Source organism: Erythrolamprus reginae, chromosome Z (genome assembly GCF_031021105.1).
Source record: "Erythrolamprus reginae isolate rEryReg1 chromosome Z, rEryReg1.hap1, whole genome shotgun sequence".
Lineage (NCBI taxonomy): Eukaryota > Metazoa > Chordata > Lepidosauria > Squamata > Dipsadidae > Erythrolamprus > Erythrolamprus reginae.
Genome location: NC_091963.1, coordinates 143,332,372 through 143,358,841, shown reverse-complemented (window position 1 = coordinate 143,358,841; position 26,470 = coordinate 143,332,372). Strand labels below are relative to the sequence as shown.

The 26,470-nt window shown below is 42.7% G+C and overlaps 1 protein-coding gene and 8 non-coding genes across 9 annotated transcripts; 7 read left to right on the top strand and 2 right to left on the bottom strand.

Moving 5' to 3' along the window:
* The first annotated feature begins 2,920 nt into the window (after nucleotides 1-2,920).
* LOC139153282 (histone H4) lies at nucleotides 2,921-3,299 on the top strand. Its single transcript, XM_070727025.1, has one exon. The coding sequence runs from the start codon at nucleotides 2,941-2,943 to the stop codon at nucleotides 3,250-3,252; it is 312 nt and encodes a 103-aa protein (XP_070583126.1). The 5' UTR covers nucleotides 2,921-2,940; the 3' UTR covers nucleotides 3,253-3,299.
* Nucleotides 3,300-7,002: 3,703 nt separating this feature from the next.
* TRNAM-CAU (transfer RNA methionine (anticodon CAU)) lies at nucleotides 7,003-7,074 on the top strand. The gene has a single exon. It is a non-coding gene; the product is annotated as a tRNA-Met (tRNA).
* A 3,715-nt stretch (nucleotides 7,075-10,789) lies between these two features.
* On the bottom strand, nucleotides 10,790-10,860 carry TRNAP-CGG (transfer RNA proline (anticodon CGG)). The gene has a single exon. It is a non-coding gene; the product is annotated as a tRNA-Pro (tRNA).
* A 4,493-nt stretch (nucleotides 10,861-15,353) lies between these two features.
* Nucleotides 15,354-15,425, top strand: TRNAD-GUC (transfer RNA aspartic acid (anticodon GUC)). The gene has a single exon. It is a non-coding gene; the product is annotated as a tRNA-Asp (tRNA).
* Nucleotides 15,426-17,502: 2,077 nt separating this feature from the next.
* On the bottom strand, nucleotides 17,503-17,574 carry TRNAQ-CUG (transfer RNA glutamine (anticodon CUG)). Its single transcript has one exon. It is a non-coding gene; the product is annotated as a tRNA-Gln (tRNA).
* A 2,566-nt stretch (nucleotides 17,575-20,140) lies between these two features.
* Nucleotides 20,141-20,222, top strand: TRNAS-AGA (transfer RNA serine (anticodon AGA)). The gene has a single exon. It is a non-coding gene; the product is annotated as a tRNA-Ser (tRNA).
* A 1,380-nt stretch (nucleotides 20,223-21,602) lies between these two features.
* TRNAS-AGA (transfer RNA serine (anticodon AGA)) lies at nucleotides 21,603-21,684 on the top strand. The gene has a single exon. It is a non-coding gene; the product is annotated as a tRNA-Ser (tRNA).
* Nucleotides 21,685-23,979: 2,295 nt separating this feature from the next.
* TRNAS-AGA (transfer RNA serine (anticodon AGA)) lies at nucleotides 23,980-24,061 on the top strand. The gene has a single exon. It is a non-coding gene; the product is annotated as a tRNA-Ser (tRNA).
* Nucleotides 24,062-25,000: 939 nt separating this feature from the next.
* On the top strand, nucleotides 25,001-25,082 carry TRNAS-AGA (transfer RNA serine (anticodon AGA)). The gene has a single exon. It is a non-coding gene; the product is annotated as a tRNA-Ser (tRNA).
* Nucleotides 25,083-26,470: the final 1,388 nt, after the last annotated feature.

The window sequence follows — 26,470 nt, the reverse complement described above, 5'->3', positions numbered from 1 at the left end:
TTGAAATTTCATGACTGCGTCATTTGAGGGGTTCTTTTTATGATTTTTTTTTGAGGGGTGCTTAGTTTTTGCTGGGCAAAAAAGGTCACTCTTACTGTTCCCGGGTCAATTTGACCCGGAATAAAAATGGATTATTTTAGCTACTTAAATTTTGTTTTTTTGAATTTTTTTCCGCTAATATACTAATTTGAACTAATTTCAAAAAGACCAAATTTAAATAGCTAAAATAAACCATTTTAGTTCAGGTCATATTTACCTGGGAACAGTACAAGAGTGACCATTCCATGAACGGAACAGCATTGTTTAAATCTCTGCCTCTGTTAAGTCCTTGTCATTTTGGTCCTTTATCATGCCCATCTTTGCATATCTCCAATTCTCTGTTCAAGAAAATCTTCTCTGATTCTCCCTATTCAACTGTTTTCTTCTATTTCTTTGCACTTCATTTAAGAATGCATACTACGTAGCTATTCTCTGGAATTCCCCATTCAATTGGGTGTATTATTCTCCCTTGCCTTTATATTCAAATTCTATCCCTCCTAGCTGATAAGGTCCAGCCACTTCAATTTTCCTTTTGTCTTGAGGAGCTTGTGTCATGCAAACGTCATTTAGTTAGCACAATCTTTGCATAAAGTCAGCAAATAAACTGGTATGTAGCTAAATGTTCCTCCAAACAAGGAAGTCTAGTTGCCTCATGAAAAAAGCCCCTTTGGGTTCCTCCAACTTGTGCTGCCATTGCATTGGAGTTTAAATTCCCCCACCTCCCATTAAGAGCCACCTACTTTGTCAAAACAAAGGATCTCACAGTTTCAAAAATATATTGTGTTTTGCATCCAATATTGGGTTGCTAATATTTATCACTCATCTCCCACAAATGATTGTATGACTGTAACTTTGTTCCTAACAATTTATATTGACTGGTTCCTAATATGATTGGATTGCTTATTTGACCACTATGACAATCATTAAGTGTTGTATCTCATGATTCTTGACAAATGTATCTTTTATTTTATGTACACTGAGAGCATATGACCTATAAAGCCCTATATGGCATGGGACCAGAATACCTTCAAGAGAGGGGTGGCATAGAAATCAAATAAATAAATAAATAAATAAATAAATAAATAAATAAATAAATAAATAAATAAATAAATAAATAAATAAATAAATAAATAAATAAATAAATAAATAAATAAATATGCACCAAAGGCAAATTACTTGTGTGTCCAATCACACTTGGCCAATAAATTTCTATTTTATTCCATTCCATTCCATTAGCCTGCTAAGCCTTATGACATCATATCACTTTTTTTTTGTTCATTTGTTTCTGTCCTCTGTGTCAGCATTCATTTTGCTCTGTGTATAAAAGGAGCACAATGCACACAAGTTTGGAAAGTAAGGCATCTGGTCTTTACAACTCATGTGCAGACCTAAAGTAAGGAAGAATGCACCAAATTCCAAGCAAAGATGTGAAGGAATCAATAGAAAATATTGTTTGTACATCAATGCATTGAAAAAGCATCTAAAAGCCAATTTTATTTATTCAAACAGTGAGGTTGGATTGTAAGAGTTGCAATAAAATAAGGAAATGAGTTGCTGGTATTTTTAGCATCCATGTGGTTTGTTTCCCCCCCTCCCCCTTAAAAATGATTACTCTGTGGCTGAATATTTATGAATCTGTAGGACTAATATAATCTAGTAATAAGCTCTAGAGCACACAAACCACATGCAATGAATAAAAATATTGTTTTAGGAGGTATAAATAAGCTATATAAAATCACATTACATATACATACAGTATGAGTTGAAAAAAATTGATATGCAAATACCAATTGATCAGTAATTCTACACAGAAAATGACTCACAAGAAAGGGACAAGAAATAAAACTGTAATAATAAGAATTTTAACTACTAAAAATCAGGATAGTTAGAAAGACCTTATAACAAATACCACTGGTAATACACACTAACAAACATAAATAAGAAGTTCTTAACATTACAAACCATATATAACATCCAGATATATTCTTAACCTTTCTGTTTTTTGACCATTGCACCACCAGAACAATTTACAGCTATTTTTTTTTAAAAAAAATAGAATCTAATAGAGCCAAGGATAAAGGGAGAGGAGAATAAACCATTTCTTCTTCATTCTGCCTCTAATAAAATGTACATATTTCCTTTCCCCTGATAAATTGGTAAAAGGAGGAGCATGTAAGCAACTCTTAATTAAGTGTTTTGGCAGGCAAAATGAATAAAGTCGGGAGAAAAATGGAGCTATTTAGACCAAAGATCTATTTTGTAGGTGTTTTTTTTTATACAGTGGGATCATCCATATAATCCCATAAAAAGTTCCCCCTCAAATCCTAGCCTTGTTTACATATAAAGTAATGCAATGGTTTACCTTGTAATATATTGTGATTTCAGAAGAATTAGAAATTTCCCCAAATATGCAAATTTGGGGCCGCTGTCAAATGTTTTGATTTTTTTTCCTTGTGGAAATTTATAGATAAAAGCTATACTAATTTAATACTTTAATATGGGAACCACATTCCGGGAATCATCTTAGTATAAAAGATATATTCAGGTCCGATTCATAGCTGTCTAGGAAGAAATAGGTGTATTTATTTTGCAAGAATTCAAGATCGATGAAAAGTGTGTTAAACTGCGACTCGAATATAATAAATGAATTTTCCGAAAGAAACCCACTCTTCCAACGCTTTTGACATTAGCTTTACTTCCCGCCAACAGAAAACGTACTGATTGGCCTGTTTGAAACCCAAGCGGCTATTTCTGATTGGTCGGCCGTTGCTTCAAGGCGGGAAGTGATTAAGTTCTTTCTTGCAGTTTTCTTTCTGGTCGGATTCCTCTGTATATAAGGGGCCAGAGCACCGTTGGTGAAGTCAATCGTTTTTCTGGTTAAGAAGAGAGACTGCTGTAATCATGTCTGGTCGTGGAAAAGGAGGCAAAGGCTTGGGAAAAGGAGGCGCCAAGAGGCATCGGAAGGTCCTTCGCGATAACATCCAGGGAATCACCAAGCCTGCGATCCGACGTCTGGCTCGTCGTGGAGGTGTCAAGCGTATTTCCGGCCTGATCTACGAGGAGACTCGCGGTGTCCTGAAGGTCTTCCTGGAGAACGTGATTCGCGATGCCGTCACCTACACCGAGCACGCCAAGAGGAAGACGGTAACTGCCATGGATGTCGTCTACGCCTTGAAGCGCCAAGGCCGCACTCTTTACGGCTTCGGCGGCTAAGTTTCTCCGATGGAATTCTACAACAAAAGGTCCTTTTAAGGACCACCCTCCATTTTTTCTGAGAGGGCTGTTTCGCTTTGTTGAAGCTTTTGCCTTTATACTGTTATATATTTGTGTGCGTGTATGTAACATGTGAAGTATTTATGTGTATAAAATATACACGTCTTTTAATAATTTAAGCAATACAGCGAGTCCTTTAAAACTACAGTGAAAAGACAGGTGCAAGCGTTTTGTATTGACTCATCACTGCCTCCATTGTAACAATGGTTAAAATGGCATTACAGTATAAGATTAGCCAACAGCATTAAGACCAACATATAGGAAGTTAATGGCAAACCTTACGGCCACGGGAGCTGTAAATAGAAATAGTTGCAAAAGCATGTTGCTTTCAGTTTTATGTGGGTGAGGTGGTTTCCTGTATAGAAGGGGGAAACGACTGATCCCATTCATAGTTATCTATGAAGAAATAGGTGTATTTATTTTGTCAGTTATTCAAGAATTCCAGATTCTGAGGTGCGATCTACAGGCTTTTTTTTCAGCTGTTTGTGTCTTTGAAATAATATGAAAAGCACTTTAATCTCTGACTCAAATCAAATTCTTTGATAGGAAATCGCCCATCCCTGCCACTCTTGACCATAGCTTTTACTTCTCGCCAACAGAAAATGTACTGATTTGTGTTTTGAAACAAGAGCGGCTTTTTCTGGTGGGACAAAATTGGATTAACCAGCCAATTGTGTCAAGGCGGGAAGTGATTAACATTCCTTCTAGTCAAGATTCCTTTGTATAGAGTCCGGTAATGAATTCCACGCTTCAACAACTCCGATTACTAAAGTCGTATGTTTTACAGTCAAGTTTGGAGCGGTTAATATTAAGCTTGAATCTGTTGTGTGCTCTTGTGTTATGGTTGAAGCTGAAGTAGTCTTTGATAGGCAGGACATTGCAGCATACGATCTTGTGGGCAATACTTAGATCATTTTTAAGGCGTCGTAGTTCTAAGCTTTCAAGACCCAGGATTGTAAGTCTAGTTTCGTAGGGAATTCTCTTTCGGGTAGAGAAGTGATGGGCTCCTCTGGTGAAGTATCTTTGGACATTTTCGTGGGTGTTAATGTCAGAAATGTGGTATGGGTTCCAAACAGATGAGTTGTATTCTAGGATGGGTCTGCCAAAAGTTGTCTCATCTTTCTCTCTGACTCTCTTTCATCTCTCTGTCTCTCATCTCTCTGTGTCTTTCTGTTCTCTCCTCTCTGTCTCTCATTCTGACTCATTCAGAATCCTTCCTGCGCTGCTCCCTCCCCCTGCCAAAACTTCTACCATTATCTTGTTTTGCCTGGTGAGAGCTGTGCTACTCTGTTCCATCCTCTGGCAGAAATTTCCAACCTCATCCTGAGTTTCCTCGCCAGTCCCATATTCCATAAGTCGGGTACACTGCTGCCCACCAATTTCTTGCATATCAAATTTTTCTCGCATACCACCACAGCTTGGTGACCACTGATTTAAACAACATAAACAAGATGCAATCTTTTTGTATTGACTCATTGGTACCTATATTAGAATAACGCTGGACGATAAATATATAACATACGCAGGGAAGCAGGGAATAACAAGTTTTACTGATTTAAATGATAATAATAATTTGTATTTGTATTTATTAGATTTGTATGCCACCCCTCTCCGAAGACTCGGGGCGGCTAACAACAATAAAAAAGACAATGTGAACAAATCTAATATTAAAAATAATCTAAAACCCAATTTAAAGAACCAATCATACATACAAACATACCATGTATAAATTCTATAAGCCTAGGGGAAGGGAAAATTTCAATTCCCCCATGCCTGACGACAGAGGTGGGTTTTAAGGAGCTTGCGAAAGGCGAGGAGGGTGGGGGCAACTCCGATATCTGGGGGGAGCTGGTTCCAGAGGGTCGGGGCCGCCACAGAAAAGGCTCTTCTCCTGGGTCCCGCCAAATGACATTGTTTAGTTGACGGGACCCGGAGAAGGCCAACTCTGGGACCTAACCGGTCGCTGGGGTTCGTGCGGCAGAAGGCGGTCCCAGAGATATTCTGGTCTGATGCCATGAAGGGATAATAATAATAATAATAATAATAATAATAATAATAATAAATGTATTGTCATTGTCAAAAAAACGAATTGTCATTGGCAACAAAAGTCGTGTGACACCCAGAGACCAGTCCCACCATACATAAAATTTAAAAATAGAATAAAAAATAGAATAAAATGTCCCACCCACTACAAATTCCTCACCCTGAACCACTCCACCATCTACATGACAAACCGAGTAATATTGTCCCAACAGTTCACTGATGGTGACCCTTTAGTTCGTTGTTAAGTGCGAGTATAGCTCTGGGATAAAAACTATTCAGGAAACGTGTGGTCCGAGTTCTAGTTCTGTATCTCCTGCCAGAAGGCAACAGTTCAAAGAGATTGTAAGCAGGATGAGAAGAGTCTTTGAGAATGGTATGCACCTTCCCAGAACAGCGAGATGTGAAGATGTCATCCAGGGCGGGTAGCTGGAGCCCAATGATGTTCTGGGCAGTTTTAATAATTCTCTGTAGAGCTTTTTTGTTCACTACAGAGCTGCTCCCATACCAAGCTAGAATGTCGTATGTCAGGACACTCAATGGTGCTGCAATAGTAGGACAACAATAGATGCTGAGATAAATTTATCTTCCTCAGCATTCTCAGGAAGTACAGCCTCTTTTGTGCCTTCTTCACAAGCATATTAGTATTCATAGTCCATGATGCAGCAAAGAGATGATGAAAAGGAAGATGCAATTGTTTTGTATGGACTCATTGGTACCTATGTCACAATAACATTAAAATTGCCTCACATAGATAATAAACATATTACATATGCAGGCAAGCAGGCAATAACAACCCTTACTGATTTAAACAATGTAGCCAAGAACAAAGAGGAAAAAGCAATACGTATTTTCATATGGACTCATTGGTACCTACGTTATGGTTAACGTACAGTTAATAACATGGTTAAAATCTGATTCACATAGAAAATAAACATAAAGGTGTGCATAAGTGCACCAGAGTGCCTTCCATCCCCTGTCCTAATGTTTCTCTTTTACTAGTATCATGTATATAAATACAGTGTTCCCTCGATTTTCGCGGGTTCGAACTTCGCAAAAAGTCTATACCACGGTTTTTCAAAATTATTAATTAAAAAATTCTTCGTTTTCCCACCCAATGACATCATATGTCATCGCCAAACTTTCGTCCCCCTTTAATAATTTTTTAAAATAAACTTTAATAAACATGGTGAGTAATAATCTAAATGGTTGCTAAGGGAATGGGAAATGGTAATTTAGGGGCTTAAAGTGTTCAGGGAAGGCTTGTGATACTGTTCATAGCCAAAAATAGTGTATTTACTTCCGCATCTCTACTTTGCGGAAATTCGACTTTTGCTGGCGGTCTCGGAGCGCATCCCCCGCGAAAGTTGAGGGAACACTGTATTATATTTTTGTATGCCACCAATACGTGCCTGACAAAACAAATATAAATATAATGTACACATGAAAGCAGGAAATGGCAAGTCTTACACCAATGGGTGGTGTACATTGACAAGATAATATTCTGATATATAAATTTTGCCCCCAAAATGTTCAATATACAGTGTGTGTGTCCTGTTTGCATGGTGGTTTCATATATGGAAGAAAAGTGAAAAAGACAAACCCCAACTTGCTGTATAGTAGGAGGAAAAAGGGAGCAGCTATCCAAGTAGCAGAGTGGCGCAGCGGAAGCGTGCTGGGCCCATAACCCAGAGGTCGATGGATCGAAACCATCCTCTGCTAATAGTCCTTTATCTTTTGTCTGAGATAAAAGCACTTAACCTACAATCGCCACCTAGAGGTTAATGCACTAATTTTTTTTCTATTGCACACAGTTTTGGGAGAAAGGGAGAAAACAACAAAGTTTCCTGAACGATTCTGATGAAAAGGTTGATGGGTGCAACAGACTGATTTTGCTTTTTAGGAAATTAATCAATTTCGCTCGTGTCAAATACATGACTGGAAGCTTAATATATAGAAACATAGAAGACTGACGGCAGAAAAAGGCCTCATGGTCCATCTAGTCTGCCCTTATATTATTTTCTGTATTTTATCTTAGGATGGATCTATGTTTATCCCAGGCATGTTTAAATTCAGTTACTGTGGATTTACCAACCACGTCTGCTGGAAGTTTGTTCCAAGGATCTACTACTCTTTCAGTAAAATAATATTTTCTCATGTTGCTTTTGATCTTTCCCACAACTAACCTCAGATTGTGTCCCCTTGTTCTTGTGCTCACTTTCCTATTAAAAACACTTCCCTCCTGAACCTTATTTAACCCTTTAACATATTTGATAATGTCCCCCCCTTTTCCTTCTGTCCTCCAGACTATACAGATGGAGTTCATGAAGTCTTTCCTGATACGTTTTATACTTAAGACCTTCCACCATTCTTGTAGCCCGTCTTTGGACCCGTTCAATTTTGTCAATATCTTTTTGTAGGTGAGGTCTCCAGAACTGAACACAGTACTCCAAATGTGGTCTCACCAGCGCTCTATATAAGGGGATCACAATCTCCCTCTTCCTGCTTGTTATACCTCTAGCTATGCAGCCAAGCATCCTACTTGCCTTTCCTACCGCCCGACCACACTGCTCACCCATATTGAGACTGTCAGAAATCACTAAATCCTTCTCTTCTGAAGTTTTTGCTAACACAGAACTGCCAATGCAATACTCAGATTGAGGATTCCTTTTCCCCAAGTGCATTATTTTACATTTGGAAACATTAAACTGCAGTTTCCATTGCTTTGACCATTTATCTAGTAATGCTAAATCATTTACCATATTACAGACCCCTCCAGGAATATGGTAAATGATTTAGCGTTACTAGATAAATATGAATACGGTTATAAGAATTGCCGCAGATTGACAGCCTTTTACTGATTGTAGGGACACCAAATTGATGGAAATTAATCTGAAATGAAATTATTTACTTACTTTACTTACTTACTTACTTACTTACTTATTTATTTATTTATTTCTTTGTTTGTTTACTTACTTACTTACTTACTTACTTACTTACTTACTTACTTACTTACTTACTTATTTATTTATACTTCTATGCCGCCCATTCCTGAATAAGGATAGAAAATAGAATTGCCACCTCAAATGCCGTTTCCTTATCCCAGTTCCATGAGATCTTACTCCCAGGTTTAGGAATGTTGTCTTTCCATGAAAAATGAAACACATCCATTTCAGCCATGTTTTGTAAATGCTGAGAAAAGGATGATGAAACCAAGCAGGTCGGCTTTAGTAGGTTTGCAGATGGCAAGACAGGAGTGTGTCAAGTTCAACATCCAGCCTGCAGGGTGTTTAGATCTGGCTTGGAAATGGCAAAGGACTGACCTGTGGTGCCTCTGCTGGCAAAAATGGAGCTGGGGGAGGGCATTTTCTGTCTGTGCCCCATTTTTGGCCTGGGGTTTTTCCTCCTACAGCTCTATTTTTAATGCTCCAGGGCTACCAAAGCAAACTAAATATAGAATGGGAGGAATATGTCTGAGCCGCAGCACAGGTGAGAAGGACCTGGGTGTATTGGTAGATCACAGATTAAACCTCAGTCGACAGTGTGAAACAGCTGCAAAAAAGGCAAACATAATCCTGGGATGCAGGAGCCGGGGTGGCGCAGCAGGTAGAGTGCTGTACTGTAGGCCACTGAAGCTGACTGTAGATCTGAAGGTCAGCAGTTCAAATCTCATCACCGGCTCAAGGTTGACTCAGCCTTCCATCCTTCCGAGGTGGGTAAAATGAGGACCCAGATTGTGGGGACAAGATGCTGGCTCTGTTCACAAGTGCTATTGCTAACATGTTGTAAGCCGCCCTGAGTCTAAGGAGAAGGGCGGCATAAAAATCGAATGAATGAATGAATCAATCAATGAATCAATCAATGAATCAATCAATCCATCAATCAATCAATCAAGAGGAGCATAGCATCGCAATCACATGAAGTAATTATTCCTCTATACAGTACTTTGGTACGACCACACTTGGAATACTGTGTTCAGTTCTGGGGGGCCCAATTTAAAAAGGGCATTGATAAACTAGGGCAAGTTCAAAAGAGAGTTACAAGGATGGTGAATGGTCTTGAAACCATGTCCTATGAGGAACGGTTAAAAGATGTTTAGTCTGCAAAGGAGAAGACTGAGAGGAGACTTGATAGCTGTCTACAAATATCTGAAGGACTGTCACAGAGCAAAGTGATCAGCATTGTTCTCATTAGCACATGGAAGGACTGGAAACAATGGAATGAAACTGCAAGGGAGCAGATTTAGATGAGATATCAGAAAAAACTGTCTAATGGTAAGGGTGATTGTTCTTTCGGGCTCTCTGGTGGAATCCTCCCAAAAAATCACAGGTACAAATTTCAGACACACACATGTTTGAACATTCAAAACAATGTTCTTTATAATGAAAATTCACTTAACCTAAGCCCTCTTTTGGGATAGCAAAGAGCACTCGTCTCCAAACAAACTGGTAATTTGTACAAGTCCCTTATCAGTTCTGTGATACTTAACTTGCAGCTGTGAGGCAATTCACAGTCCTTCCTTCTTTCACAAAGTGAAACACACTTTGCCCTGGTTTAGTTTCAAAGCGGGGGAAAATCAGCACACAAAAGGTCAAAGTCAGTAAAGCAGTCACGAAACACAACGATCAGATAATCCTCCACTATGGCCAAACCCACAGGCTGCTATTTATAGCAGCCTCACTAATGACCACAGCCCCACCCCAACCACAGGTGGCCTCATTTTCTTTGATAATAATCTCAGTTGTTGTTGCCTATGCATCGCTCTCCGCATGCGTGGCTGTATCATTAACTCTTGTTCTGAATACAAAGAGGATCTAGATAATTGATTTCCTTCTGAGCTGTCTGCCCCACTCTCCTCCTCCCTGTCACTCATGTCTTCTTGGTCAGAGGAGCCTTCATCAACAGATTCCACGGGGGGGGGGGGGGCAAAACAGGCCTGCAGCATGTGGATGTCTCCCCCCACATCCACAGTCCTTGGGGCAGGAGCTGGGCCAGAGCTAACCACAACAGGTGATAAACTGGTGGAACAGTTTGCCCACAGGAGGTGGTGAGCTCGCCTTCACTGGAGGTCTTCAAACAGAGACTGGACACTCATCTTTCTGGGATGGTTTAATGAATCCTCCCTCTCTTCCTTCCTAGAAACCAACTTCCATGTTTTGCCTTCCTCCACCGTCTTTGTTCCTGCTTTCCTTCCTTCCTTCCTCCCTCCCCACTCTCTCCCCTTCCTCCCTTTCTTTCTAGACACCAATTTCCATGTTTCTCTTCCTGCATCTCTTCCCTTCCTTCTCTCATCCCTCCCTTCCCAAAAATCAACGTCTGTATTCCTCTTAGTCAGCCTCTTGGTGCTTCGTTTGTTTCAAAACAGCAAGACCTAACAGCCGAAGGGTTTTCGGACAAATAATGATAATTTTAAAAAAAAATCTTGCGGATGAAAAATGGGCTCGTCCGGGATTTGAACCCGGGACCTCTCGCACCCGAAGCGAGAATCATACCCTAGACCAACGAGCCACGTCCTACAAGTAGCTTCCCGTCATCCCCTTCTCAGGCTTATGACATCACCATCGCCTCCTCTCGTGCGGGAATTAAGGCAGAGCCTTTGCCCTTTCGTTCTCACGGTCAGCCTGCAATGAAAGGTAGGTAGCCCCAGACTGTGGATTTGCTTCGCGAGGGTGGGGAGGGGGGGAGGAAAGGGAATCCACCCAGCCACCGTCAAGCCTTCTCTTGATCCCTGCTGAAAAAAGATCCTTGGAAGCTTCCCAAGCCTCGAATTGTGCCACGTTGCGCCAGGAGGCTTTGCAAATTCGATGAAGAGAGAGAGAAATCCCCTCGTGTGTCCAATCACACGTGGCCAATAAAGAATTCTCTTCTCTTCTAGATCTAAAGTATTCTAACAATTCTATGGGGTTTCTGAGTCGTCTCAGTCCTGCCTGTGCCAGAGATGCTTTTTCCAAAAGGCAACTGGACTTTCTTGTGGTTAAATAAATTGTTTATACAGTATACCGGTAAACGCCTTTTAAAAACTTTCTTCTTCTTCCTCTTCTTCCTCTTCTCTTCTTCTTTCCTTCTCCTCCTCCTCCTCCTCTTCTTCTTTTTCTCCTCCCCCTCCTCCTTTCCTCCTCCGCCTCTTCTCCTCCTCCTCCCCTCCTCCTCTCCTCTTCCCTCTCTTCTTCATCTCCTCCTCCTCCTCTTCTTCTTCCTTCTTCTTCCTCTCCTCCTCCTCCTCCTCCCCTTCCTCCTCTTCCTCCTCCTCCTCTTCATCTTCCACTTCTTCTCCTCCTCCTCCTCCTTTTCTTCTTCTTCCTTCTTCTCCTTCTCCTCCTCCTCTATTCTTCTTCCTTCTTCTTCCTCTTTCTCCTCCTCCTCCTCCTCCCCTTCCTCCTCTTCTCCTCCTCCTCCCCTCCTCCTCTTCCTCTTCCTCTTCTTCTTCATCTCCTCCTCCTCCTCCTCTTCTTCCTCCTCCTCCCCCCTCCTCCTCTTCCTCTTCTCTTCTTCTTCATCTCCTCCTCCTCCTCCTCTTCTTCTTCTCCTCCTCCCCTCCTCCTCTTCCTCTTCCTCTTCTTCATCTCTCCTCCTCCTCTCTTCTTCCTTCTTCTTCCTCTCCTCCCTCCTCCCCTTCCTCCTCTTCCTCCTCCTCCTCTTCATCTTCCACTTCTTCTCCTCCTCCTCCTCCTTTCTTCTTCTCCTTCTTCTCCTTCTCCTCCTCCCTCTTAATCTTCTTCCTTCTTCTTCCTCTTCTCCTCCTCCTCCTCCTCCCCTTTCCTCCTCTTCCTCCTCCTCCTCTTCATCTTCCACTTCTTCTCCTTCTCCTCCTTTTCTTCTTCTTCCTTCTTCTCCTTCTCCTCTTCTTCTTCTTCTTTTTCTCCTCCCCCTCCTCCTTTCCTCCTCCTCCTCTCCTCCTCCTCCTCCTCCTCCTCTTCTTCTTCTCCTCCTCCCCTCCTCCTCTTCCTCTTCCTCTTCTTCTTCATCTCCTCCTCCTCCTCTTCTTCTTCTTCTCCTTCTTCTTCCTCTTCTCCTCTCCTCCTCCTCCCCCCTTCCTCCTCTTCCTCCTCCTCCTCTTCATCTTCCACTTCTTCTCCTCCTCCTCCTTTTCTTCTTCTTCCTTCTTCTCCTTCTCCTCCTCCTCTTCTCTTCTTCCTTCTTCTTTCCTCTTCTCCTCCTCCTCCTCCTCCCCTTCCTCCTCTTCCTCCTCCTCTTCATCTTCCAGTTCTTCTCCTCCTCCTATTCTTCTTCTTCCTCTTCTCCTTCTCCTCCTCTTCTTCTTCTTCTTCCTTCTCCTCCTCCTCCTCTTCTTCTTCTTCCTTCTTCTTCCTCTCCTCCTCCTCCTCCCCTTCCTCCTCTTCCTCCTCTTCATCTTCATTTCTCCTTCTCCTCCTTATCTTCTTCTTCCTTCTTCTTCCTCTTCTTTTCCTCCTCCTCCTCTTCCTCTTCTTCTTCCTTCTCCTCCTCCTCCTCTTCTTCTTCTTCCTCCTCCTCTTCCTCTTCTTCATCTCCTCCTCTTCTTCTTCTTCTTCCATCTCCTCCTCCTCCCATGGCTCTTTTCCTTGGGCATAAAATCCATGACGTCTATGTAGGTTCTCAGTTATCCAGGTCAGAGCTGAAGAAGCTCCTTGGATGAGAAGCGAAACGTCTTCCAAGAAAAACCAGAAAGTCCAGTTGATTCTTGAAATCAGAAGCTGAGGAAGCTTATATTTCAGATTATAGATGGACAGAGTTGGAAGGGACCCTTGTAGGTCATCTAGTCCAACCTGCTCAACCCAGGCAGAAGACCCCAGGCCTACACCATTTCTGACAAATGGCAGTCCAGTCCTCTCCTTGAAAGCCTCCAGTGATGAAGCTCCCACAACTTCTGGAGGCAACTTCTGTATCATCGGTTGATTGTTCTCATGCTCGGAAAATGTCTCCTTATTTCTAGTTTGAATCTCTCCTTGGTCAGCTTCCATCTATCATTCCTCGTCTGGCATTTGGGTGCCTTGGAAAACAGCTTGACCCCTTCCTTTTTGTGGCAGCCCCCCCGCACAATATTGGTAGACTGCTATCGTATCTCCCCTGGTCCTTTTCTTCACCAGACTGACCATGCCTATTCCTGAAACGGTTCTTATGTTTAGCCTACAGTACCCTAGTCATCTTCTTTGCTCTTCTCTGAATGCTTTATAGAGTCTCAATGAAACCAACTTCCATCAATTTGTCTTCTTCCATCCATCTCCTCCTTCCTTCCTTCCTCCCTTCCTTCCTCCCTTCCTTCTTTTCTTCTTTCCTTCCTTCCTTCCTAGAAACCAACTTCCATCAATTTGTCTTCTTCCATCCTCCTCCCTCCCTCCCTCCCTTTCCTCCCTCCCTCCCTCCCTTCCTCCCTCCCTTCCTCCCTCCCTTCCTCTCTTCCTCCCTCCCTCCCTTCCTCCCTCCCTTCCTCCCTCCCTTCCTCCCTCCCTCCCTCCCTCCCTCCCTCCCCTCCCTCCCCTTCTCCTCCCTCCCTCCTCCCCTCCCCTCCCTCCCTCTCCTCCTCTCCCTCCCTTCCCTCCCTTCCTCCCTCCCTCCCTTCCTCCCTTCCTCCCTCCCTCCCTCCCTCCCTTCCTCCCTCCCTTCCCTCTCTTCCCTCCCTCCCTTCCTCTCTTCCCTCCCCTTCCTCCCGTTCCTCCCTTCTCCCTCCCTTCCTCTCTTCCTCCCTCCTTCCTCCCTCCCTCCCTCCCTTCCTCCCTTCCTCCCTTCCTCCCTCCCTCCCTTCCTCCCTCCCTCCCTCCCTTCCTCCCTCCCTCCCTCCCTTCCTCCCTTCCTCTCTTCCTCCCTCCCTCCCTCCCTTCCTCCCTCCCTCCCTCCCTCCCTTCCTCCCTCCCTCCCTTCCTCCCTTCCTCCCTCCCTTCCTCTCTTCCTCCCTCCCTCCCTCCCTTCCTCTCTTCCTCCCTTCCTTCTAGAGTAATATTAGTACCTCACTTGGATGAGAAGCGAAACATCTTCAAACCCCCCCCCCCCCAGAAAGTTCAATTGCCTCTTGAAAACTCTTGATCTTTCCAAGATTTTGCCCCCCCTCCCCCAAGTTCTGCCAGGACAAGCCCAGCTTTATAACAATCGCATTTGGGCTTTCTTACTTGCTGTGGAGTCATGGAAAGGGTGCATCTGAGAATAGACAGAGGGTGCTCCCCATAACCTCGCCTCACTCAATTTGTGGTTTGTGCTAATGTTTAAACGTAGAGATATCATAGAAACATAGAAGACTGCAGAAAAAGACCTCATGGTCCATCTAGTCTGCCCTTATACTATTTCCTGTGTTTTATCTTAGGATGGATCTATGTTTATCCCAGGCATGTTTAAATTCAGTTACTGTGGATTTACCAACCCCATTTGCTGGAAGTTTGTTCCAAGGATCTACTATTCTTTCCGTAAAATAATATTTTGTCATGTTGCTTTTGATCTTTGTCCCAACTAACCTGATTGTGTCCCCTTGTTCTTGTGTTCACTTTCTATTAAAAACACTTCCCTCCTGGACCTTACTTAACCCTTTAACATATTTAAATGTTTCGATCATGTCCCCCTTTTCCTTCTGTCCTCCAGACTATACAGATTGAGTTCATGAAGTCTTTCCTGATACGTTTTATGCTTAAGACTTTCCACCATTCTTGTAGCCCGTCTTTAGACCCGTTCAATTTTGTCAACATCTTTTTGTAGGTGAGGTCTCCAGAACTGATCATCGTATTCCAAATGTGGTCTCACCAGCATTCTATATAGCGGGATCATAATCTCCCTCTTCCTGCTTGTTATACCTCTAGCTATGCAGCCAAGCATCCTACTTGCTTTTCCTACCACCTGACTGCACTGCTCACCCATTTTGAGACCCATATCCTTTCTCTCGGGGCTTAAAAGCAGCCAAACCTGCAAATTCCAGTCGCCCGAGGATACAGACGTGACACACTGGAAAAGCAAAAGAAATGAATATCAATTTAACATCCTTCAGTTTCCAAATGATATGTCGCTTTAGAGAAGCATTCAGAAAAGATAGGAACAGCTGTTCCTCGTTGATATAGTGGTGAGTATCCCCGCCTGTCACGCGGGAGACCAGGGTTCGATTCCCTGACGGGGAGAGTGAGTTTTTTTTCACTTTTGTTTTCACAAACATCATTAGGGGGTCATTAAACATTTCTTAACACGCTTTCATTTTCACAAACTTTAACAGGGGTCTAAACATTTCTTAATATATTTTCGTTTTCATAAACATTAGGGGTCTTTAACATTTCTTAATATACTTTCAATTTTAGAAACGTAATTAGGGGGGTTATTAAACATTTCTAATTAATTAATTAGGTTAGGTTAGGTTAGGTTTATTGGATTTATATGCCGCCCCTCTCCGCAAACTCGGGGCAGCTCACAACAATAATAAAAAAACAGTACAGTACAGAATACCAAATCCAATGCCCACCCATCCAGTTACAATTTAAATTAATAATCTCATAAAAAACAGTACAGTGATCCCCCGTTTATTGGCGTCCCCAACCATTGCGAACAGGGTTATTTCGCTATTTTTCAACCCGGAAGTCAAAATACCATCTACGCATGCGTACCCGGGGCACGCATGCGTAGATGGCAACCGGGAGATCAGCTGCTGGGCGGCTTCCCTGAGTCTTCCCCCTCTTGCTGGCGTCAGCGAGGAGTTTCCCCCACCGCCCACGCAAACTCCTCGCTGCCGCCCGCCCTTCGCCCGCCCACGCCGTTCATTCTCGCCACTTTTGAGCTGAGTCCGGAAGCGAATTCGCTCCCGGACTCAGCTCGGAAAGCGCCGAGACAAGCCGTTCCTTGCCGCTTGCTATCGGCGCTTTTGAGCTGAGTCCGGGAGCGAATTCGCTCCCGGACTCAGCTCGAAAGCGCCGAGACAAGCCGTTCCTTGCCGCTTGCTATCGGCGCTTTTGAGCTGAGTCCGGGAGCGAATTCGCTCCCGGACTCAGCTCAAAAGCGCCGAGAGCCAGCGCCCCCCGGACCCCCAACCCGGGTTTGGGGGGCTGCTAGGAAGCCCTCCATGGGGGCGGGGCGGCTGTTTGCCCCCAATCTTCGGCTCCTCGCTAGCGCTGTGGGAGTAAAAACACCATCTGCACATGCGCAGATGGTGTTTTTACTTCCGCAGCGCTACTTCGCGAAAACCCGCTCGTTGCGGGGGGTCCTGGAACGGAACCCTCGCAACGAGCGGGGGATCACTGTATATATAAAAAACAGGCACACAGTCAATCAATCAACAAACAACATGGGCAAGGGGGAGGTGTTTTAGTTCCCCCATGCCTGACGGCAAAGGTGGGTCTTAAGGAGTTTACGAAAGGCAGGGAGGGTGGGGGCAATCCTAATCTCAGGGGGGAGCTGGTTCCAGAGGGTCGGGGGCCCCCACAGAGAAGGCTCTTCCCTGGGTCCCGCCAGACGACATTGTTTAGGTCGACGGGACCGCGAGAAGGCCAACTCTGTGGGACCTAACCGGTCGCTGGGATTCGTGCGGCAGGAGGCGGTCCCGGAGATATTAAGCTGAGTAATTAAGCTGAGTCTCGGTTCAGGAGGGCCATGCAGTTCCCCCCTTATTATTATTTTTACGTAATTTGTTTCAACAGCTCAGAGAGTTTCCAACTCTGAGTCCTTAAACCAGTGTTTCCCAACCTTGGCAACTTGGAGATATCTGGACTTCAACTCCCAGAATTCCCCAGCCAGCAAATGCTGGCTGGGGAACTCTGGGAGTTGAAGTCCAGATATCTTCAAGTTGCCAAGGTTGGGAATCACTGCCTTAAACGACGTTTCACGTCTGAATTCTCCCTTCTTCTCCCAATGGAGTTGTTATTCCTGTTTATTTGTGTCCAGGCAGCCCTGGATTTCGATTCTGCATTTTAATCACCCACATAGGATCTTTTACACGCGTGTATAATTAAAGGTACAATATATTAATCCTACAAAGCCACCGAAACAATCGTGTTTTATTAAAGGCAGTTCTGACCTGCAGGAACCCACGCGGCCGCTAGATGGCAGCGTAACGTAGCGAATCCTACACATCTTTTGTCTCTGTTTTAGTAGGCTTGGGCTAAAAATATTTATGTATTAAAGAGAAGCCTCTCCTTCCCAGGGTTCCCCAGAGAAGAAGGGTGAAATAGAAGGACCTCTTGAATCCATAAATGTGTTAATGTAAAAAAATTTAGGTTCCACCGAGATTTGAACTCGGATCGCTGGATTCAGAGTCCAGAGTGCTAACCATTACACCATGGAACCCTTGTTGGGATTCATTTGTTTCACTCATATTCATATAAATGGATGCTTAAAAGTGATTAGTTCATTGTCCTTGATTTATGTATAGTATACTGTATACAGTACTGTATTTTCCTTGAAAATATTTATTTTTCTTAATGTTATGTTGTGTTTCGTTGTGTGTGTTGCATTATGTTACATTACATTATGTTAGTCAGTCAGTCAAGTACATATTGATAGAATACATAGATATAACACTGTTTATATACATGAGATCAGTGATAGGCTCCAACACGTATGGTCAATTACGCAGAACCGCTAAAAAAAAAATTGAATTTTTTTCTTTTCTGTCTCTAGGTATGTTTTTCCTATCTCAGTAAATGAGGTTGAATGTGTATAATTTCAGAAGAGCTGTGCGTCCGTGTGTATGTGTATAGCAGGACAATGTATATTTTTATGTGCCTCTGTGTAATATGTATGTATACATATGCATATATACAGTACACAGAATTAAATAGCATATTTTGGATATTCAGTAATAGTAAATAGATAGGGAAATTGTATCTCTTTGAGGAGAGGAGAGGCCAGGCACCCTAATCCTAACCCAGATCCTTCACATGAGTGATGTCAAGTTCACCTTCAAGCCAGTCACATGACCTTTAAGCCATTCACCTTCACCTTCAAGCCAGTCACATGACCTTTAAGCCATTCACCTTCACCTTCAAGCCAGTTACATGACCTTTAAGCCATTCCAGTCACATGATCGTCAAGCCACTCTTTCCTGGTCACATGGCTGGGCAAGCCACACCCACAAAATAAGCCACACCCACAATGTGGTAGTAAAAAAAAATTAAACCCTTCACTGCATGAGATGGGTACTAGTAAGAGAGAAACATTAAGACAGGGACTGTCGGCACACTGGTGCACTTATATGCGTGCCTCTTACTGACCTCTTAGGAATCGGGCAAGGTCGACAGTGGATAGTCTAAGGCAGTGATGGCAAACCTATGGCACGGATGCCACAGGTGGCACGTTGAGGGGTTTCCAACCCCCCACCAGTGGGTCGGCCTTGGGGATGAAAGAAGGCAACGCACACAGCATTGGTTCAAAGTGACACGACCCCAATCCGAAGACCAAGACTCTCTTTTATTGAGTTACATATGCTAAGCAGTTACACGTATAGCAACAACAGCAATACAATATACAAAGTACAAATCCAATATAAGTTAAAAGCAATATAAAACCCATAAATATTAAAAAACGATCATTACTGCACAATCATACCATTCTCTTATATTACAGTCAGAAAAAAAGGTGGTGCTGGGGAGACAAGATAGTTATTCCTCCCATGCCTGGTGACATAGATAGGTCTTCAACATCTTGCAGAAGGCAGGAAGAGTAGGGGCAATTTGAATCTCTGGGGGGAGTTGATTCCAGAGGGCCGGGGCCACCACAGAGAAGGCTCTTCCCCTGGATCTCGCCAAACGGCATTGTTTAGTCGATGGGACCTGGAAAAGGCCAACTCTGTGGGACCTAATTGGCCACTGGGATTCATGTAGCAGAAGGCGGTCCTGGAGTATTCTGGTCCGATGCCATGTAGGGTTTTATACGTCATTAGCAGCACTTTGAATTGTGACCGGAAACTGATTGGCAACCAGTGCAGGCTGCGGAGTGTTGGCGAAACGTGGGCAGATCTTGGAAGCATTGGAAGCATTCTACACAATCTGAAGTTTCCGAACACTTTTCAAAGGTAGCCTCATGTAGAGAGCGTTGCAGTAGTCGCACCTCGAGGTGACGAGGGCATGAGTGACTGTGAGCAGTGACTCCCAGTCCAAATAGGGCCGCAACTGGTGCACCAGGCAGAATTTTAGTTTCTTGGGTGAAGGGTAGTGGATTGGTTTATGATTGATTCCCTGACTTTTCATATGATGCAGCATAGGGAGATTGGTCTGTAGTTTTCTCCTAGACTGGGACCTCCCTTTTTGAAGATGGAGATGATCATGATTAGTGACCATAGGTTTGGTAGGGAACTGATCCTGTAGGATTTTACAAATATTATGTTTAGCGATTCAGCTATGGCTATAGAGAGCTTTTTTAGAAAGTATGCACATAGTCCATCAGGCCTGATTTATGTAGAAGGTTTTAGGCCGTGTAGTGCTTTTTCAATGTTACCTTCAATGAAGTCTATTTGTGTTAAATCGTTGTGAGTGTTTGTGCTACATCTAAGGAACTTTGGGCATGAGCCGTTGCTGGTTACAAAGACTGAGTCAAATAATGGGATGAAGAAGTTAGCTTTTGACCTGCAGCATTCTTTGTTGTTGGGTCCTTTTAGTGGCGAGATGGATCTCAAGTTGCTGAGTTTGTTATTTACAAAGTTACAAAAGTTGCAGTTGGGTTTGGTGCCCAGAAGGTTTTTCGCCTTTTGCTGTGATAGTTGGCAATCTTAACCTTCTCACGGTAGATGCAAACTTCAGGAAAATTAAATTTATTATTAAGCAAAAGAGATTGGATCTACTTTTGCCCTGAAGAGGTATTTTAGAACAGGTATTTTAATATTTACTTTAATCTCAAGACAGATGGCATTCCAGTTGTAGTTGTGGCCGAGTGGTTAAGGCGATGGACTAGAAATCCATTGGGGTTTCCCCGCGCAGGTTCGAATCCTGCCAACTACGCAATCAAAAAAAATTTCCCCCTTCCTTTCCCCTTTTATTGTGCTCAGGACCCCAACTTTATCAATTTAGAACCAACCTTTTTTAAATGTTTCCATATTTACATTTCATCATCTATGAACAGTCTTCTGCATTTACTCGTCAAATTTCTATTGAAGATGGAGGTATAAGGTCCCAAAGTCACCAGAATGCCAAAAAGAGAGAAATATATGTATGTATGTATGTATGTATGTATGTATGTATGTATGTATGTATGTATGTATCTATTTATTTATCTATTTATTTATCTATTTATCTATCTATCTATCTATCTATCTATCTATCTATCTATCTATCTATCTATCTATTAGATTTATATGCCACCCCTCTCCGTAGACTCCCTTGCCTTTCCTCTTCCCTCCCCTCTCCTGCCCTCTTCTCTTTTCTCCTCCCCTCCCCTCCCCTTCTCCTCTCCTGTCTTTCTCTTTTCTCCTGTATTCTCAATTCCATTTCATTTTATATTCTATTCCTATTCCTATTCCATTCCTATCCATTTTTCTATTTCTATTCTAGTCTCTCTGTCAGGAATACAAGTCAGTTTCCAATCTCCTGAAATTTGATCACTTAATCATGGGAACGCTGCCATGATTTTAGGTGTGAAAAACAGTCGTCAGTCATTGTTATTTCAAAAGGTCACTAAATGAACTGTTGTAAGTCAAGTGGTACCAGTACGTAGCCTATTTGAATTTTGCCCATTTGCATCGGAACCAAATTCCTAAAATTCCTCATACTATTATTAGTTGTAACCTGGCATTTGGTCTTCCCAAACCAGTACAGTCATACCTCGTCTTACGAACCTAATTGGTTCCAGGGGGAGGTTCGTAAGACGAAAGGTTCGTAAGACGAAACATTGTTTCCCATAGGAAACAATGTAAAGTCAATTAATCCGTGCAACCCAAAAAAAACCCCACAAAAAAACCGCTGCCGCCCGGCTGTCACCTTTTAAAACAGCCTGGGGGCTTCTCAGTGACCTCCCGAACGCCGAACGCCGAACGCCAAACCCAAACTTCCGCGTTCGGCGTTCGGAGGCTGGGAAGCCCCCCAGCCCGGCTGTCACCTTTTAAAACAGCCGTGCGGCTTCCCAGCAGCCTCTGAACGCCAAACCCGGAAGTTCAGGTTTGGCATTCGTAACACGAAAAAAGGTCGTAAGAAGAGGCAATTTTTTTCTGAACCCCGGGTTCGTATCTTGAGTTGTTCGTAAGACGAGGGGTTCGTATCTTGTGGTACCACTGTATATCTGAACAGTAATCTACAGGATGAAAGAGGAAAATTAAAGAGAACAAAGCGAGTTAGAACAGGTATTTTAATATTTACTTTAATCTTAAGGCAGATGGCATTCCAGCTGTAGTTGTGGCCGAGTGGTTAAGGCGATGGACTAGAAATCCATTGGGGTTTCCCCGCGCAGGTTCGAATCCTGCCAACTACGCAATCAATTTTTTCCCCTTTGCTTCTCCTTTAGACCCCAACATTATCAATTTAGGACCAACTTTTTAAAAATGCTGCCATATTTACATTTCACCATCTACTAGCAGTCTTCTGGTCAACCGTCTATTCAAGATTGAGGTGCAAAGTCCCAAAGTCGCCAGAATGCCAAAGAGAGAGAGAGATCCAAGAAGAAACTTGAGGAAAGTACCAGTTTTTATTTGTACAAAGAATAGACTGTGGGAACGCAGGAACTAGTGTCTTGGAATGTGCGTGCGAAAAGCATAGACCTTGAGCATGACATGTATGATGACCCAGTTTCTCTCGCAATATTCTCTTTCCCAGCACTCTTATCTTGCCTTCTTTGATGCTAGCCTAAGAAAAGTGCAACAATATATATCATGAGGTGGGCTGATGGGACCCTTCTCTCGCTTTCTTTTTCTCATGCATCAGCACTTTGAAACGTAGCACAAGTTGTGTGATTTTTATTGGTTATATTTTGTACGCTTAATACGTTATGAGTTTGAACTGGTGTAACAGACCCATGTGAAATGTAGCATCACGGAAGCCTGCCTTTCTTTGTTTGCTTTCAATAAAAGAGTCATCCTGGATTAGGTTGCTTCACCAAAGAGAAAAAGTTGTTTTCAAGTTTCTTGTCCGAGGCTTTTCTCTCAATTGGATTTGTGAGTAACCCACAGTGAGTTGCCAGCTGCGAGCCCCCATAATAGACCATTCCAGAAGACACAGACAAAGAGCATACAGTGAAAGGCTGCACCTTGGCGAAAGTATGACATTCTCTCATATCTTCAGAGACATCAGTTTAGTATCCAGTTCTGGGGCCCTGGTCCATGCCTTCTTTGTAGCACTGTGTTGGCCATGCAGCAAGGAACAGGGAGGGCTGGGTGCTTAGCAACACATGTATTTTCCCAATGTAACCCTGCTAGGTTATGACATACCCCACTTCGGGTACTGAGTTGGTTTGTTCATTCGTTCATTCATTCATTCATACATTCATTCATTCATTCATACGTTCGTTTGTTCGTTCATTCATTCGTTCATTCATTCATTCATTCATACATTCATTCATTCATACATTCATTCATTCATACATTCATTCATACGTTCGTTCGTTCATTCGTTCGTTCATTCATTCATTCATTCATTCATACATTCATTCATTCATTCATACATTCATTCATTCATACATTCATTCATTCATTCGTTCATTCGTACGTTCGTTCGTTCGTTCGTTCATTCATTCATACATTCATTCATTCATACATTCATTCATTCATTCACATGTTTGTTCATTCGTTCATTCATTCATTCGTTCATTCATTCATTCATTCCCACATTCGTTCATTTGTTCATTCGTTCATACGTTCGTTCATTCGTTCGTTCGTTCATTCGTTTGTTCGTTTGTTCGTTCATTCGTTCATTCATTCATTCATTTGTTCATTCGTCCATTTGTTCATTTGTTCATTTGTTCATTCGTTCATACATTCATTCATACATTCATTCATACATTCATTCATTCATTCATTCATACATTCCTTCATTCCTTCATTCATTCATTCATACATTCCTTCATTCCTTCATATATTCATTCAATCATTCATTTGTTCGTTCGTTCGTACGTTCGTTCGTTCGTTCGTTCATTCGTTCATTCATTCATTCTTCTGGGTGACCCTCCTACTTAGCAGATTTGAATTTGCCCATTTGCTCTGGAACCAGATTCCTAAAATTAATCATTTTTATTATTAGTTCTAGCCTGGCATTAGGCCAGTGAGCTTCCCAAACACGCACTGTATATCTTAACAGAGTTTAGAATCGGAATAGAGCTGGAAAGGGCCTCGGAGGTCTTCTAGTCCAGTCCCCTGCTCAAGCAGGAGACCCTATATCATTTTAGATAAGTGACTGTCCACTCTCTCTTTTTAGAAACCCCCCAGTGATGGAGCACCCATAATTTCTGAAGGCAAGCCATTCCACCGGTTAATTGTCTTCACTATCAGCAAATTTCTTCTTAATTCCAGGTTGTTTCTCTCCCTGATTAGTTTCCATCCATTGTTTCTTGTCCTGGCCTCCCTCAGTGTTTTGGAGAGTAGTTTGACCCCCTTCTGTTTGTGACAGCCCCTCAAATATTGAAACACTGCTACCAAGTTTTTCTTTCTTCTCTCCTGCATCTCAAGAAATAACATGGAATCTACGGAACAAAAGGGGAAAATTAAAGGGAACAAAGCAAGTTAGAACAGGCATTTTAATATTTACTTTAATCTTTAAGACAGATGGCATTCCAGTTGTAGTTGTGGCCGAGTGGTTAAGGCGATGGACTAGAAATCCATTGGGGTTTCCCCGCGCAGGTTCGAATCCTGCCAACTACGTAATTGAAATTTTTTTCCCCCTTTATGGTGCTCAGGAGCCCAATTTTAGGACCAAATCCTTTAAAAATGCTTCCATTTATGAGCAATCCTCTGCATTTGTTACCTTTTATTCAAGATGGAGGCTTCTCAAAATTGTCCTAGTATTTAAGGCATGAATAATACAAATTGGGGGTTTCTTTTAAAATTAACTTAAATACAGTGGTACCTCATGATACAAATTTAATTGGTTCCAGGAGGAGGTTCGTAAGGTGAAAAGTTCGTAAGACGAAACAATGTTTCCCATAGGAATCAATGTAAAAGCAAATAATGCGTGCAAATCCTTCAGGAAAATCCCAAACTTTAGAAGGGAGGTGAACAGAGGGCAGGGAGGAGCAGCTAAAGGGGGCGGGTGGAAGAAGCAAGGCTAGGCTAAAGGGTGAGTGGGAAGGAAGAAAGTTAAGGGGGTGCACCTCCCTTTTCTTTCTTCAAAAGACACCCTTTCAGTGCCTCTGCAAGCACTCCGTTCTCCTAGCTTTGTTAATGCAAACTCTTTCCCCCTCCAAGCCGCCCCTCCCTTTTCTTTCTTCAAAAAAAGGGGGGGAAAGAAACCCCTTCATCCCAGCAGCAGCGGCTTGGGTTCGTAAGGTGAAAATAGTTTGGAAGAAGAGGCAAAAAAATCTTAAACACCGGGTTCGTATCTCGAAAAGTTTGTTAGAAGAGGCGTTCGTAAGATGAGATACCACTGTATTATATTTGTTTATATTGTTTTATTACTGTTGTTAGCCGCCCCGAGTCTACGGAGAGGGGCAGCATACAAATTTGATAAATAAATGAATGAATGAATGAATGTATTTAATGCATGAATCTACAGAACAAAGGGGGAAATTAAAGAGAACAAAGCAAGTTAGAACAGGTGTTTTATTATTTACTTGAATCTGTAAGACAGATGGCATTCCAGATGTAGTTGTGGCCGAGTGGTTAAGGCGATGGACTAGAAATCCATTGGGGTTTCCCCGCGCAGGTTCGAATCCTGCCAACTACGTAATTGAATTTTTTTTCCCCCTTGTATTGTGCCCAGGAGCCCAACTTTATTAATTTAGAACCCAACCTTTTTAAAATGCTTCCATGTTTACATTTTAGAGTTCACCATTTAGGAACAATCTTCTGCATTTACTAGTCATCCTTTATTCAAGATGGAGGCTTCTCAAAATTGTCTTAGTATTTAATGCGTGAATAATACATACTTAAGATGTTTTAACAACTCGTTAATTACTGACAGGCATGTACAGACTGAAAGCAACCTGTTTAGCAAAGTTTACCGAAACCAGCGTTGCAATGTTTAACAAAATCTCATCGCCTCTGTTACCTCCCTTTATTAGTGTCATTATTACGATTGTCCCAAAGGTGCTTTTTTAAAAAAGGAAAACGTTGAAGATGTTTTGCTTCTCATCCAAGAAGCTTTTTTAGTATGTATGTATGTATGTATGTATGTATGTATGTATGTATGTATGTATGTATTCATTCATTCATTCATTCATTCATTCATTCATTCATTCATTCATTCATTCATTCGATTTTTATGCCGCCCTCAGGGTGGCTTACAACATGTTAGCAATAGCACTTTTTAACAGAGCTAGGCTATTGCCCCCACAATCCGGGTCCTCATTTTACCCACCTCGGAAGTATGGAAAGCTGAGTCAACCTTGAGCCGGTGATGAGATTTGAACCACTGACCTTCAGATCTATAGTCAGCTTTAGTGGCCTGCAGTACAGCACTCTACCTGCTGCGCCACCCCGGCTCATTGTATGTATTGGTTGAGTTGAAAGGGACCATGCAGGTCATGAAGTCCAACCCCCTGCCTGAACAGTAAACCCTACAGCACCCCAATCTTCTCTTGAAAGTGTCCAGAGTTGGAGAGTTCACAACCTCCGCAGGCTGGTTGATCACTCTGACCGTCAGGAAGTTGTTCCTTATTTCCAGGTTGAATCTCTCCTTGGTCAGCTTCCAACCGTTGTTCCTCGTCCAGCCCTCTGGTGCCCTGGAGAATAGAGTGACCCCCTCCTCTCGGTGGCAACCCCTCATATACCTGTATACTGCTATCATGTCCCCCCTAGCCCTCCTTTTCTCTAGGCTATCCATGTCCAGTTCCCGCAGTCTCTCTTCGTAAGTCTTGGTTTCAAGTCCCCTAATAATTTTGGTTGCTCTTTTCTGTACCTTCTCCAGAGTTTCAATGTCTCTTTTGAAGTGTGGTGACCAGAACTGGATGCAGTACTCCAGATGTGGTCTGACCAGGGCATAGTAAAATGGTATTAATATCTCTCTGGTCTTGGAGTGTATTCCCCTGTTGATGCAGCTTAGGATTGTATAGGCTTTTTTGGCCGCTGCTGCACATTGCTGGCTCATGTTTAGTTGATTATCCACCAAGACTC